The sequence below is a fragment of the Oryx dammah genome, unplaced genomic scaffold, assembly GCF_014754425.2.
Source record: "Oryx dammah isolate SB20612 unplaced genomic scaffold, SCBI_Odam_1.1 HiC_scaffold_2, whole genome shotgun sequence".
NCBI lineage: Eukaryota > Metazoa > Chordata > Mammalia > Artiodactyla > Bovidae > Oryx > Oryx dammah.
This window is the reverse complement of record NW_024070186.1, coordinates 160,347,072-160,362,218: the sequence shown is the minus strand read 5'-3', so window position 1 is coordinate 160,362,218 and position 15,147 is coordinate 160,347,072. Positions and strand designations below refer to the sequence as shown.

Genomic DNA, 15,147 nt, shown 5'->3' with positions numbered 1-15,147 from the left:
GGCCCGAGGGGGCCGCCGGGCCGCCGGGGCGCCCCCGCCGCGGAGTGTCGCGCTCGGGAGGCGGGCAGGGGATGAGGGGGCCGCGGCCGGCGGCGGCGGCGGCGGCGGCCGGGGGCGGGCGGTGAGCGCTGCGGGGCGCTGTTGCTGTGGCTGAGATTTGGCCGCCGCCTCCCCCACCCGGCCCTGCGCCCTCCCTCTCCCTCGGCGCTCGCTCGCGGCTCGCGCTCGCTCCTCTCCCCTCGCAGCCGGCCGGGGCCGGCGCCGACCCCAGCCCCGGAGCCCTCGCCGACCCGGCCGCCCGCGCTCGGGGCTGTTTTCGCGAGCAGGTGAAAATGGCCGAGAACTTGCTGGACGGACCGCCCAACCCCAAACGAGCCAAACTCAGCTCGCCCGGCTTCTCGGCGAATGACAGCACAGGTGAGAAGGGGGCCGGGCGGGGGGCCGGGGCCCCGGGGGTTGCTTGTCAGCCCCATCCGGAGGTGAGTGCCCCCGGGAGACCCCAACTCGGCGGCGGGCTGTGCGGGGCCCGCGGAGCGAAGGCCCGCGCAGCCCCTTCCCCTGGACCCCTGCCGCTGAGGGGGAAGTTTGTCGGAAGACTGTCATGGGGCCCGAGTGGGGCGGCACATGCTCGGTGCGCTTGGATCGCCCGGATCTGGGGAGCCCTCCTCGCCGGGAGACCGAGTGGTACTTCCAGGGAGGAAAAGTAAAGTGGAGCGCGTGTATTCTGCGTGGTGATTCCGTCTGCCTCCCACTGCCGCCGTGTGTCCGTCCACACAAGCGTGGCTGGCTGGAGGGATGACAGCGGAGGGTACGCTGGCTAGTGAGAGAAGGAAATAGTGCTACCGAAAGGAATCCCGAAGTGTTTTCTGAATCGGTAACATATACACAAGGCTGCGACCAGAGGACTTTCCTAACAGCAGCCAGCCCGTGAGTTAACGACTTATAAGTTTCTTGGAATGTGCTTCCTGGGAAAATGCTTAGTGCTATTTTGAAAACTCTTGTCGCTGGTCACCTAAGCCATTCCATTTTTCACAACCCAGAACTTCTTAGCACGATGTCATAAAAGTTGCTGTGGAGTGTTAATTTCACGTGTATAACTTCGGAAGAAAGTTAAACAGCAGATTCATCTGGGCTGCAGTCTCCAGGGGAGCTTGTGGTGGTCTTACAATGTACATATATATATGTGTGTATATATAAATTATGTTCAGGAATGTAGGAATTACCATCAAAATTTTTTTATCAGAATATTGAATAAATCTTTTAAACAGCTTGTCGGGAGACTTTCTTCGGTACTGCTATCAGTTACCTAAGAGAAGTATTTTAGTTCTCTGTTGGTTTAATGATTCTGGGTTCTTCTGGGCTGGTTCACGGTAGCGTTATGTACTAGTTGTGTTTCCTCTTTCAGAGCTCTCCTTTGCAGTAAAACACAAACTTGTGCTCTGCTGCCCACGATTTGATTCCCAGTGCTGCTTGCATTTCTCCACTACGGTCTTGCAGTAGCAGCATCTGAAAATCAGTTTATAATGAATGGGTCCAAATTGAATTATATTGCTGCAGCAGTGCCTTCAGATTTGCAGTAGACGCAGCTGTTCAGCTTGTGCAAATATTTCTTTGACTGACCACTAGTGTTTTTCTACTAGTGGTCTAAATATCTCTTTCTCCTGTTGAGACCAAACTTGAATTTTGTGGCTGCAGTTTTAATACAATTCCTAGACTATTATTTAATGCGGAAGTGACAGAAACAATCAAAAACAAAAAACGTATCAGTCATGAGATTCTTGTCTGGTTGAAATAAATTTGTTAAGCAGTGGAGAAGATTAAGTCTGGTGGGTGATATGTAAGTCACTAATAATACTCTATTTAAAAGCTGATAAAAATTGAGTTTGATGTTAATTTTGTAAAATCGGCTTATCTGAAGTGAGAGATGTGGAAACAGGCAAGAGTTAAATGCTCTGATTTCACTCCATGAAAATACTATGATTTTACTGCAGAATAGATCTCCTTTGCTTCATTAATTTTGACATGTTTGAGTGAAAAATCTTTGAACATATGAAATGTAGATCATACCAGACAAGTTCGGCCTTGAAGCTTGTCCTCTGAAACTGGTAACTTTTGAATGGCTTTGCAACTTTGCTATTGTTAACTGAGGTTATTTTAGATTTTGTTTTATAAAGAGAGACAAATTAGTAACATGATACTTTAACAGAGAGGCTTGTTGCACTATATACTTTCAGCTGTTTCCAGGATGGTGCACAATGGATTGGCCTTTGGGGCAGTTCTGTTCCAGGATGGTTAGATGCTTAACGTGCTGCTAATCACAACAGAGTTTTATCAAAAAGGATTTTCTACTGTTGACCACTTTTTCCCCTTATTTGACCCTTGTAAGGCGCAGAGGCTCTTTTGTGAATGTGGAACCAAAAAGTCAGTTTTTAATGACTCTGTTTAAATAATCCAGAGAATAAATTCACCATTATATTTATGTTGGGCCCTTGGTTGCATATTCATCACCGTCACATTGTTGTGAAATGGTTTGTTAGTGTGGGGGCCATGGAAGGGATCACCATTGAACATGTTAAACAAGGTGTAACTTTGTCTCCCGTAATTGCTAGTCTAAAACAGAGATTTTAAGGACATATATTAAAGCAAATAAAGGACTAAAGGAATTACATTACACACACACAGTGGAAGCATTTGAATAGATGGAAAAGCAGGGAGAGACCTGGCAATAACATTCTGAGAGACTCAGCCTCTAAATTTTAGTGAGGGGATGTGTGTGTGTGTGGTTTCTGGGATAAAGTTCGGCCAGGCAGAGCAAGGTGTGTTCCCTGCTCATGTGATAAAATTTGAGGGAGGGGTGCTCCGAATGGGAAGAGCTGAAGGGTTAGGCGGAGCAGGAGGTGGCCTTGGTGGCCTGAGAAGCAGGAGGGACTTGGACGGTCATGATCCAGTGTGTGTCTCTGGGGACTGGCCTGTGGAGCCATCCTGTCCGTTAGCTGTGTCTGATGGGCAGGCCCTGGGCCCCGAGCATAGTACACCTGATGCTGGGGAGCTGACCAGCTAGGATGCTGCCTGCAGGGCGCTTGCAGTCCAGCCGGGGGAGCGTGGATGTGCGCAGAGTCCAGAAGTAGCCTTTTCTTGTTTTACATTGAGGATGTAGATGCTTTTTCACAATTGTCATCTTCATTTACTTGGCACCCTTTATAAGCAGTGGGACTTTGTGTTCAGTATATAGTTTGTTGTGTGTTTTGGAAATTTTTGTGTTTAATATTTCCAAATTAAAATAGCGTATTACTGTCTTGCGGCAGCAGGGATTCATGATTTAACAGTATGGAAGAAAAATACCTAGGCAAGCAGTAGAGGGTTTTTTTTTTTTTTTTGGTCAGCTTTATTGAAGCCAAATATACACTCAACAAATCTACTATAAAAGTTTTGTAGAACCGCCTTCTGAAAGTTGAATAGGTATATTTCATCTCATGTTATATATGTGTTGCTAGTGTGTATTAGTTGCTCAATCATGTATGACTCTTTGTGACCCCATGTACGGTAGCCTGCCAGGCTCCTCTGTCCATGGAATTCTCTAGGCAAGAATACTGGAATGGGTTGCCATTTCCTACTCCAGTAAATGTCCCTAAGCAGTTGTGGTTACATTGTATACTGTGAATCCCTTTAAATGCAATAGAAAACTGTATTTAAAGATACTTGGTGTAAATACCATTACCAACCAAAATGCCTTTTACAGCAAAATGATGACCTTTTAGGTTTACATCTCAAGAGTTTTTTTCTCCCCATCACTTCAGTTTGATCCTCAACAGCATCCTGTCAGGTGGGAAGGGAAAATACTGTTTCTGCCAATTCCACGTGAGAAACCAGACTTGAGAGAGGTGATCTACTGAAAGTAATGCAAAGGGTGAAAGCCAGAACCTAACCTAGATCTTTAAAGTCTGTATATTCATCTTATGAATCTGCATCCAGAAACACAGAATTTCCTTGAATCATGAACTCAGGAGACTACATACTTGGCAAGTTTCAGTAGCATAACTCCAGCAAGTGGGGAAAGTTTGTCAGCAGCTTTACGGGGATGTGGGGGTGGGTGGGTTGGAGTGGGCAAGCAAGAGTATGCTCCCCTCCAGAGGTAGGGGCTCCCCCTCCCCTCTGTTCTGGCCCTGCAGGATGTTATCCAGGGTGTACACGGTCTCACCTGTTTATTGCAGTGGATAATTGAGGACCAGTCTCAGGTTATTTCATCTCTACTACGTGCCAGCTAAATAGGAGCTGTGAGTTTTTGTAGAGACTTCTAGGGCTAGGGCTTTTCATGTCTTTGCTTAGCTTTTACTTGGTAGAAAAGTAGGGATTCTTGGATAACTGAGAGGGATGAGGACAGTGGCCACATTTGAAGTTGCTTGGGGTGAGGGTAAGTATGAATCACACCAGGGGAGTTGTCACAGTAGAGCAAAAGATTGGGAATCATCCCTGCTTAACACTTGAATTTGATTGTGTGATTCTCCAACGTGGTTGAGAATGACTTGTAAAGGGACTTAGGCTTAATCCTATAGTCGGAAGTTAATGCTTGCATTGTTAGCCTGTGTTTTTACAACTTCTGATTTGTGCCATTGTCGTTGGGTGACAAAGTATGTGATTACTTGGGGCTATGTAAGTGCCGACTTTGTGTTTTCACTTAATGTGTTTGAAGACAAAATAGTTAAAAATTATTTTGCCAAAGCATGCCTTCCTTCCCTTGTTAAGATGAAATGTTCCTTACTCTGAGCTGTTCAATATGAGGAAGGCTTGCTTTCAGCCAGGTTAGTTGTTGGTGTATCCTTAGTCAGGACAGCATTTCTTTATCTCATTCAAACCAGCTCTTCGATATATTCCAGGGACACATAAGGAAGTGTTGCTCAAGAGCAGATTTGTGCTCAGGAGAAATTGGGTATGGCTGAGGCTCTTGCCTGCAGACTCTCCGCAGCCTTCCTGTGCTCCGGGCTCTGAGTTTTGGAGGGGCTGCAGCATCATTCCCAAGTGCGTGGGTCACAGACCTTTTCTGTAGAGGGTCAGAGGACAGAATTTCTGCTCCGCAGGCCACGTGGTCTCTGCCACAACTGCTCACTCAGTGCTGCCACTTCAACATGAAAGTGGCTGTGGGTGGTATGTCCACGGATATGCCAGGAAACTCTGGTTTCAGAAACCGGCAGCTGGGGGTTTGGCCTTGAGGCTGCAGTTTGTGACTCCGAGGTGATGCGAGACTGGTGCTGTGAGGATCTGCAGTTTCCTCAGGTGTGGAATAGAACGAGCATCCCCTTCCCCAGGGGCTGGGTGAGATGACGTGTGAGAGGTGCCCGGCGACAGTGCTGTCCGGACCGGGGGAAGCGGGTGCACTTTGTAGCCACGTTTGCTGGTGGTTCTGGAAGCAGTAGCCCCATGCACGCGCCCACACGGGACACCAGTGGGCAGGTCTGTTGTAGTGGAGCATATAGCCAGGAATTCTTCCATCAGCACTATTGATTTTTTTTGCCTCCATTTTCAACTATTTTTTATTAGGAACATGATGGCCATGAAATTTTAAAACTGCAGAAACTTAAGCAGTGTGGTATGTTCTGAAAATTCTTACTAATTTTGAAGCATATGCCATGGACTGTTTAGGCAGCCAGCATGTGAATCTGTTTATTTAGTGTGTGTATCACACTTCCATCTGAGGTGCCCCTTATGCCATAAGTGTACAGAGGATCCGGGTGATGCCTTCTAGTAGCTTAGAACTGTGTTGACGAAGAGAAGACTAAGAAACAGAACTTGAGAAAAGAATGTGAAATGCAATTAGGTGCCTGAATGCGCAACTCAGAAAGGGCAATTGAAGGAAGCTTCCTTTATTTGCCTGCTTTTTACTGAGTGCCCCTTGTGCAGAAGCCCAGGGCTGGGTGTCCGGGTGAGGGTGGCACCAGGGGCAGGCCCTTGGTGTTCTTTTCTTTGATGCCTGCACCCTGGGAAGTCTGCTGGTTTTCTACACTTTCTGTGTGCTGGGAAAAGCGCTCTGGCAACTCAGAGAATTTCATCTCTATGGGTGTGATCTTGGCCCATGGCCTGCACCTAAGTCCTTTCAGGTTGTCCCAGCTGGTCTCTCAGATGCCCTCAGGCTCCTGGCCATGCCCTCTTGATTTTCAGCACGTGTGCCCAGTGTCCCCTGAGCCCTTCCCCTAGTGGCACGTCCCTCATCAGAAGACTGTCCCATACCTGGGGGGCTCTCAGGATCTGGAGTGGTGTCCACAGCTCCTGCACAAACTGGGGAGCAGGGGGTTGAGGGGAGCCACACTTTCCCTGTCCAGTCTAGGCTTAGCTTTCAGGAATTGTCATGTCACAGCAAGGCATCGATGCAGGGTGTCCGCACTTACACCAGTGCCTGTTGGGGACACTGGTGACTTTCTGTGGGGCTGTGATTGCCAACAGGGGTGCTGGGGAAGAGCCATGTGCACGGGTGGCCCAGCTCAAGCTTTGACTTGAAGAGCTGTGAATCAGAGATTGGAGTCGGGGGTGGTTCTTTAGGAAAGGCATGGAAGTAAGCAAAAGTGGCTTTTTTTCTGTGTTCTTAGACAATACACAGAATGACTGCTGATGATTTAGAAAAATCTGCCTTTAGGGTGTTTTCCTGTTCTAAATTTGGGAATTAAGGCTATTTTTGAGCTCTATGTCTAAAAGTCAAATTCCTATCTTTTAAAACCTTACCCTTAGAAAGACTTGGATATCATCCCATGTGACATTTTCCCCCATGTTTCATTTCCATTAATCAAAAGAATGTTTAGTTGAACTATCTCTAAGAATAGTAAAATCTAATGCTGAAGAAATTTTCACTTGGTTAAATCTGACTTTCCTATTTCTAGATGTCCCGTCTGCTGCTGTTTGACAGTCGCTTAATTTGCCAGTCTTTCTAATACACCTGTGCCTTAGTTTATGTAGTAGATGTTTTCTTAATAGTTGTAGCTGTTAACGGGGTTGTACAATTCTGTTGTGAAGTAAAATCTTTATATAGTTCAAAAGCTTCCTTTTGCACTGCCCCCAAATATTTTGAATTTTTTAAAAATCAAAACTGTACCACCTGGACATGTTGTAATTTTGTAGTTAGAATACCCAGTGAAATCACAAGAAAAATAAGCTACTATTCTTTATAATAGCCTGTAGAGTGAGGCTTGGGCCATATTTGAATAATGTGGATTTTGGTGGATTTATCAACAAACTGCATGATAACACTCAGGAACTATAGAGATATATCAGATAATTGGGGTTTGCTTTGACAGTTATAGGCTATATAAGTTTCACCCCTATTTCTTTGCATTGATTGTAGAGGAAGGCTTTCTTATCTCTCCTTGCTATTTGGAACTCTGCATTCGGGATGAGTATATCTTTCCTTTTCTCCTTTACCTTTAGCTTCTTTTCTTGTCTCAGCTATTTCTAAGGCCTCTTCAGACAACCATTTTGCCTTTTTGCATTTCCTTTTCTTGGGGATGGTCTTGATTACTGCCTCCTGTATAATGCCACTAACCTCTGTCCATAGTTCTTCATGCACTTTATCAGATCTAATTCCTTTAATCTATTTGTCACTTCTGCTGTATAATTGTAAGGGACTTGATTTAGGTCGTACCTGAATGGTCTGCTGGTTTTCCCTGCTTTCTTCAACTTAAGTCTGAGTTTTGCAGTAAGGAGTTCATGATCTGAGCCAGAGGAAAACAGTAGAATGGGAAAGACTAGAGATCCCTTCAAGAAAATTAGAGATACCAAGAGAACATTTCATGCAAAGATGGGAACAATAAAGGACAGAAACGGTATGGACCTAACAGAAGCAGAAGATATTAAGAAAGGGTGGCAAGAATGCACAGAAGAACTGTACAAAAAGATCTTAATGACCCAGATAACCACTATGGTGTGATCACTCACCTAGAGCCAGATATCTTGGAGTCCGAAGTCAAGTGAGTCTTGACTTGAAGTGTCACTATGAACAACGCTAGTGGAGGTGATGGAATTCCAGCTGAACTATTTCAGTCCTAAAAGATGATGCTGTTAAAGTGCTGCACTCAATATGCCAGCAAATTGGAAAACTCAGCAGTGGCCACAGGACTGGAAAAGGTCAGTTTTCATTTCAATCCCAAAGAAAGATAATGCCAAAGAATGTTCAAGCTACCACACAATTGAACTAATCTCACGCTAGCAAAGTAATGCTCAAAATTCTCCAAGTTAGGCTTCAACAGTACGTGAACCGAGAATTTCCAGATGTTCACGCTGGATTTAGAAAAGGCAAAGGAACCAGAGATCAAATTGCCAACATCCTTTGGCTCATAGAAAAAGCAAGAGAATTCCAGAAAAGCATCTACTTCTGCTTTGACTATGCCAAAGCCTTTGACTTTGTGGATTGCAACAAACTGTGGAAAATTCTTAAAGAGATGGGAATACCAGACCACCTGACCTGTCTCCCGAGAAACCTGCATGCAGGTCAAGAAGCAACAGTTAGAAGCAGACATGGAACAATGGACTGGTTCCAAATTGGAAAAGGAGTACATCAAGGCTAATATATTGTCATCCTGCTTATCTAACTTATATGCAGAGTACACTGTGTGAAATGCCGGGCTGGATGAAGCACAAGCTGGAATCAAGATTGTTGGGAGAAACATCAATAACCTCAGATATGCAGATGATACCACCCTTATGGCAGAAAGCAAAGAGGAACTGAACTTCTCAATGAAAGTGAAAGAGGAGAGTGAAAAGGTTGGCTTAAAATTCACCATTCCAAAAACTAAGATCATGGCATCCAGTCCCATCACTTCATGGCAAACAGATGGGGGAAACGATGGAAACAGTCAGAGACTTTATTTTCTTGGGCTCCAAAATCACTGCAAATGGTGACTGCAGCCATGAAATTAAAAGATGCTTGCTCCTGGGAAGAAAAGCTATGACCATTCTAGACATCATATTAAAAAGCAGAGACATTATTTTGCCGACAAAGATCCATATTGTCAAAGCTCTGGTTTTTCCAGTAGTCATGTATGGATGTGAGATTTGGACCATAAAGAAAGCTGAGCACTGAAGAATTGATGCTTTTGAACTGTGGTGTCGGAGAAGACTCTTGAGAGTCCCCTGCAAGGTGATCAAGCCAGTCCATCCTAAAGGAAATCAGTCTTGAATATTAATTGGAAGGACTGATGCTGAAGCTCCAATTCTTTGGCCACCTGATGCAAAGAACTGACTCATTGGAAAAGACCCTGATGCTGGGAAAGATTGAAGGTAGGAAGGATGACAGAGGATGAGATGGTTGGATGGCAGCACCAACTTGATGGACATGACTTTGAACAAGCTCTGGGAGTTGGTGATGGACAGGGAAGCTTGGTTTGCTGCAATCCATGGGGTCCCAAAGAGTTGGACACAACTGAGTGACTGAACTGAACTGAACTGAGTTTGACCCAGTTCCTATGGATTAAAATATTTTGAGTGTTTGTCACTTGATTAAAAGTAGAACCTTCTAACCATGACTCAGAGTTGAAGGAAATGTCAGAGCTTTTTATACTGGGAGGCAGGCAGTGTGGTAGTAAGGAAGGAGCTCGGCTTCCACTCAGTGGACACTGGACCTCAGTATCCAGCTCTTAAGCTCTGTGACTTGGACCAATGACTGTACATTAGAACTTGGTTGGGGAGGATGGATCTCATGTCTAAAAGGAAGTCTTTCCCCCTAAAATTTTGCATTTCTTCTCAGTTTGATTAGCTTTGCATATTGGGCTCCTATGGGCTTCCCAGATCATGCAGTGGTAGAGAATCCACTTGCCAGTGCTGGAGATGCAACAGATGTGGGTTCGATCCCTGGGTCAGAAAAAGCCTCTGGAGTAGGAAATGGCAACCCACTCCAGAATTCTTGCCTGGAAAAATCCCACAGATAGGAGGTTGGCCAGCTACAGTCCAGTCCTTGGGGTTGCAAAGAGTCACACCTGAGTGAGCACACACAGAGACAGACAGATACACACACACACACATACACACATGGTTCCTGTGGTTCCTGTCATTTAGCCAGTTGCAGTGGCCCTTACTGTTGTATCATTGTATGGGAAAGTACTAGATTCATTTTTCCTCCTGGGCTGGTGAGGACGGGCTGATGTAGGTGAGGGGTCTGACCCAGAACCAGATCCGTGGACGTCCTCGCTGAACACACAGAAGATGCCGCTGCTGCCAGTTCCTGTAGAGCACGAGGGCCAGCGCAGCCTCCAACCCTGCTGGCGGAGGAGTGAGTGAGAGCTGAGATTGAAGTCCCAGAACATGGGCGCGAGCGTGACACACTTGTAGTTTAAAATTGTTCTTTATTGGAAAATTGAAGTCTAAATGGAACTGTTTTTCTAGTACTGTTTCAGAACAGGGACTTTACTTAAGTTAGGACTTGCAGGGAAAGAAAGTGAGCACAGAGAAACTATACAAATGGTCTTTCTTTTTTAGAGAACAGAGTTAGGGGAGAAAACTAACTTTGAGTCACTATCCAGTTTAGTCAGGCTGATTGGTTGAAAGAAATATCAGTGAAATTTAATTTCCTCTTTGATTCAGCAACCACTGATCTTGAAAGGGGTGGATTCAGCTGCTTGCTGTTTTGTGGAGTTTTCTATTCCTGCAGATTCCGTAATAGGAAGTGACTTCAATGGAGTTTACTATTTTTTCCATTCTAGATTTTTGTTGTTCTTGTTTAGTTGCCGAGTTGTGTCTGACTCTGCGACCCCATGGACTGTAGCCCACCAGGCTCCTCTGTCCATGGGATTCCCAGGCAAGAATACTGGAGAGGATTACTGTTTCCTCCTCCAGGGGATCTTCCCACCCCAGGGATTGAACCCGAGTGTCCTGCATTGGTAGGCGGGTTTTTACAAACTCTGAGCCACCCACATATTTTAGGTATGGCAGTTTATGGGTTTTGCTAGTAAAGATTGCCCCATGGTGGACAAAGAATTTTTCTCCCTAATTTGTGTTCATCTTTACATTGGATCTTTTTTACATTTTATTTAGTTGTAACTTTTATTGAAAATAACAAAAGAGGCATAAAGCATTGATAGATTGTCTGTGTTGTTTTGGTTGTGCCTCTACTGCTGTTGGAATTGTTCTTTGTTTGAAGAGCAGACCCACCCAGAGTTGAACTTCTCTTTTAAAAATCTCTGAGAAAATCATATTGAAAGATTAACTCATTGTTTTAGCTCACAGTGATGACTTTTTCAATCTGAAAGTTGAAGGAAAAGCTGGTTCTTTCTCAACAGTAAGAGTGGTTCTGGACATTTCCTTTGTTGGAAACTATAGAGTTCTCATGGTGGTAAGTCCTGTTGAACTTTCACTGCCAGTGGCCACCTTCTAGACCCACACCCCCAGGACTGGGTCCACTAGACTCTTGTGGCTGGTGAGTGCTTAGACTGTTAGTAGTGTGACTCAGGAACGACATTTCTATTTTTCTTTAATTGTAATTAATATAGATGTTAATAGCCACGTGTATCTATTGGCTGCTGCATCAGACAGCACTGCCCAAAGTCATGTTTGTTGTTGTTTAGTCGCTAAGTTGTGTCCAACTCTTTTGCGACCCCATGGACTGTAGCCTGTGGGCTCCTCTGTCCATGGAATTTTCCAGGCAAGAATACTGGAGCGGTTGCCATCTCCTTCTCCAGGGGATCTTCCCGACCCAGGGATCAACCCCGCGTCTCCTGCATTGGCAGGCAGATTGTCTTACCTCATTTGCCTAGAGTGTTCTTTAAGATATAGGCCCGAAGTCCAAGTCCCTCTAAAGGGACCAACTTTTAAAGATGGAAAACATTTTAAAAAATACGCTTTGGTTTAGATTCCAGATTTTTCACTCATGTAGAAAGTATTCTAGTGTGAGTCAGCCCTGGAAATCTAGGGGACACGGCGGGCCCAGGGTCTGCCTTCGCAGAAGGCAGCTCTGTCAGTGGCGACTGAGCGCCTTGGAGAGGAGGCCCCGATCGGGGCATAGGACAGAGGCTGTTCGGAAGGGTCCTGGTAGGCCTTCTGGAGGAGCAAACCAAGACCTGAGGATGAATAAGACACGAGAGGTACTAGTCCAGGCATAGGGAACAGCATAAATAGCAAGTGTGGTGGTCTGGAGGTATACACTTCGGAGCAAGTAGTTTTTGCAAGAGCCAGTTTTGTTTTTGTTTTACATTCAATAAATTGCCACTTGGAGGCAGTGTGGTCTTGCCTCTGAGAGGGGGAGACTGCTAGTGTCATTCGACCCTGGTGGGCCTGGGCTCCAGTCTCAACTGCACCCCTCTTGATTCTTTTATTCAACAAATATCAAAATGCTTATATAATTCACATTATGTGTGCTTATTATGTGTGGACACTGCTTGGCTGTGATTATATCATTGTGGCCCCGTCTTCTTGGACTTGAGAGGGTACTGGTGCAGTCAGGCAGTCCAGCAGCCCTACCAGTGCCTGTCTTAATCGCAGACTGAAAGCAGTGTCATGATGGGAAAGAGCCAGGTGCTCCTGGCTGGCTGGTCAGGGAAACTCCTTAGAGGAAGGGCACTTGAGCTTGTTGCAGGACAGACTATCGGGGAAGTCAGGCTGGGCACCTGAAGGCAAGGTCACCTCGTGGGAAGCCTGCAGTGTTGGCCCAGGGAATCCAGAGTGTCCATTTGGGGCTTAAAAAGCAATTCAGAGTTTTAGAAACCCATCACATTCAGGGTGATTGGAGGAAGTGACTGTAACTAGTTCTCCAGGAGGCTCAATCATCTTTTTCCAGGTGTATTTTCCATCCAAGTTCATATGTGCAGTGACAGCTGACAGTTGCCTTCTCACTCCCCAAACTGTATTTGTGGGAGCAGGAAAAAGACCCTGTGAACAACAACCTAAGAATCAGAGCTACAATTGACCCTTGAACAGTGCGGGGCGTTGGAGTGCCAACCCTCCCTGCAGTCAAAAATCCATATAAAACTTGCCTCTGTATACCAGTTCCTTCACTGTGTCTCCCTAACGCGGGTCCTCCATATACATGGTTCTGCATCCTCAGATTCAACCAACCACTGTGTAGTGATGTAGTCTTTACTGTTGGAAAAAAATCTGTGTGTTAAGTGGGCCTGTGCAGTTCAAGCCCTTGTTCAAGGGTCAACTGTAGTGTTCTTATTCAAGGTATTAGGAAATGTTTATACACACAGGAGGTTTTTGTTAAAAAAGTGTTTTGTTGTTGTGTTTTTTAAATTCTTTTGACTGGGTGACATATTCATAGTGTCCCAAAAAGTACAAAAGGCTGTTTAGTGAAAAGCCTTCCTCTCCTTTTTCCAAAATCACCAGTTACCCTCCCCATAGGCAACTAGTGTTTCTTGTATGTCATGCAGGAGATACACTGTGTATGTAAGCACAAGCTTCCTCTGCTTACTCCTTCTTCCCACAGTGACACATGGCTGTGTTGATCCAGTCTAGGTGCATTTCAGACTGATGAATATCTAAGAACTGTTAGAAGTATTAATAATTGAAGAGCAGGCATCATTCTAAAAATCCCTTTTTTTTAAATGTTAAAATGTTTTTGCGCTGTACTTAAACAACACAGAATGATTTTTGTATTTGTGCTACACTTTATAAATACGAAGAATCAAAGTTTTAAAAATTAATCTCATCTCAAAAGGTATTAGAGGTTTTGTTGCTATCATCATGTTGCACATCATGTGACCCTGATTGACACCAAAGTTCTGTTTTATGGTTTTTTCCCCAGTTTCTGGAAAAAATTCTTTAAACCTGTGGTTTTTATTAACCGCTTTACTAGTTGACATACACATACCTGTAGCTTAACACAACCTGCTTCTGCACCAAGTAGATAAAGTAAAAATCAGTCTCTGGCTTGGTAGGACTTCTGAGAATATTCATATTCACTCCAGACGTTCTGTTAATTTAGTCAGTCTAGATATTACAGAATCTTAACGGTGACACAGTTGTCCTTCAGAAGAGGAGCTGAGCTCTCTGCCATCACACATCTGGTGAGGGAAATTGATAGGTATTTAAGATGGAAGATAAATTTCAGAATTGTTAAATAGGATGGAAAACAGAAATGATAATTAGACCCTTTTTAGGGGTAGAAAGATATACTAATGCCTGCATAGAATATTTTCAGAAGGAAATCCCTGGAAATTGTTTTTCTTAGGTGTGGGAGTCCTCCACTTTCACTATATATTCTTCCAAATATATATATTTGTAATTTTAAAGCATAAATATATTGTTTTTAAAATGAAAAACTAGTTTAAAAGTAAGTCAAACCCACAGCAAAACATCTTAAGTATTTGTGGTTAGAAGAATCTGTGAAATGGGGAGAACTGGAATTCCCTCTTGTAACTGGTTAATCCCTCTTGTAAAACCTTTAGATCTGTAGCAGGAATGATTTGAACAGAGTGTAAACTAACTTTAGAAGTGTTGTCCAAGGATGGGAAAATATGATTGTGTTTTAGTGTGGTGTCCAGTCATTACTTCCCTTTGTCACAAGCTCTGATTTTAGCAGAATCCTTTTGTTAGAGAAATCTTCATGGATGTGCTTGAAGCTGCAAGACCTGACAGCCAACTAGTGTTTCTTCGAGTATACTGAAATAATGTCACCTTTCCCAACATGAGCAGCGTATATTTTACTACTGCATTGGGTATAAAACATTATATGTAGATTATCACATTTCTTTAGAGAAAAGATAGTAGTTTTGAAAAGTCTTTCTTTAAAGTACTTTTTATTTTTCTGCCTTTCAAACTCATTTGAATGCTAAAAATATTTTAAAGTAATATTGAACCCATTTCTGATTTCATCCTCAAACTGTAAACACTTCCAAGTGGAACCAGGAGCATCTGGAAGCATTCCAGGTGTTATCACCTGGGCTGAAGCTAATCGCCTGGGTCTGGACACCCCAGGGGCTGCCTAAAAACGTCAATTTCTTTAATTAAAGGGGTAGTTCACTCACACTGTTCAAAAACTGACACAACTCTGTCAAGTGAGAGCCTCCCCCAGTCCCCTCGGTGGTTTCCTCAGGGGTGGTTTCTTCAAGCAGAGAGCATGTTTGCAGCTCCCTTGCCCCTGTCCTGCCTTTGTCCTCTTACTGGAAGCTGCACCCTGTCCACATGGTTGCCTACCTGTACACAGCCGCACATGGAGAGCTTCCCCACTCTCCCTTTCTG

General features: G+C 44.5%; 1 protein-coding gene across 1 annotated transcript in view; it reads left to right on the top strand.

Annotated features, from left to right (window-relative positions):
- The first annotated feature begins 170 nt into the window (after positions 1–170).
- The window catches only part of LOC120874330 (CREB binding protein), a 116,541-nt gene continuing 101,564 nt past the window's right edge, over positions 171–15,147 (top strand). Inside the window, exon 1 of the mRNA XM_040255698.1 lies at positions 171–417. Coding sequence (XP_040111632.1) covers positions 333–417 — 85 coding nt within the window. The 5' untranslated portion in view covers positions 171–332. The remainder of the gene's footprint in view (positions 418–15,147) is intronic.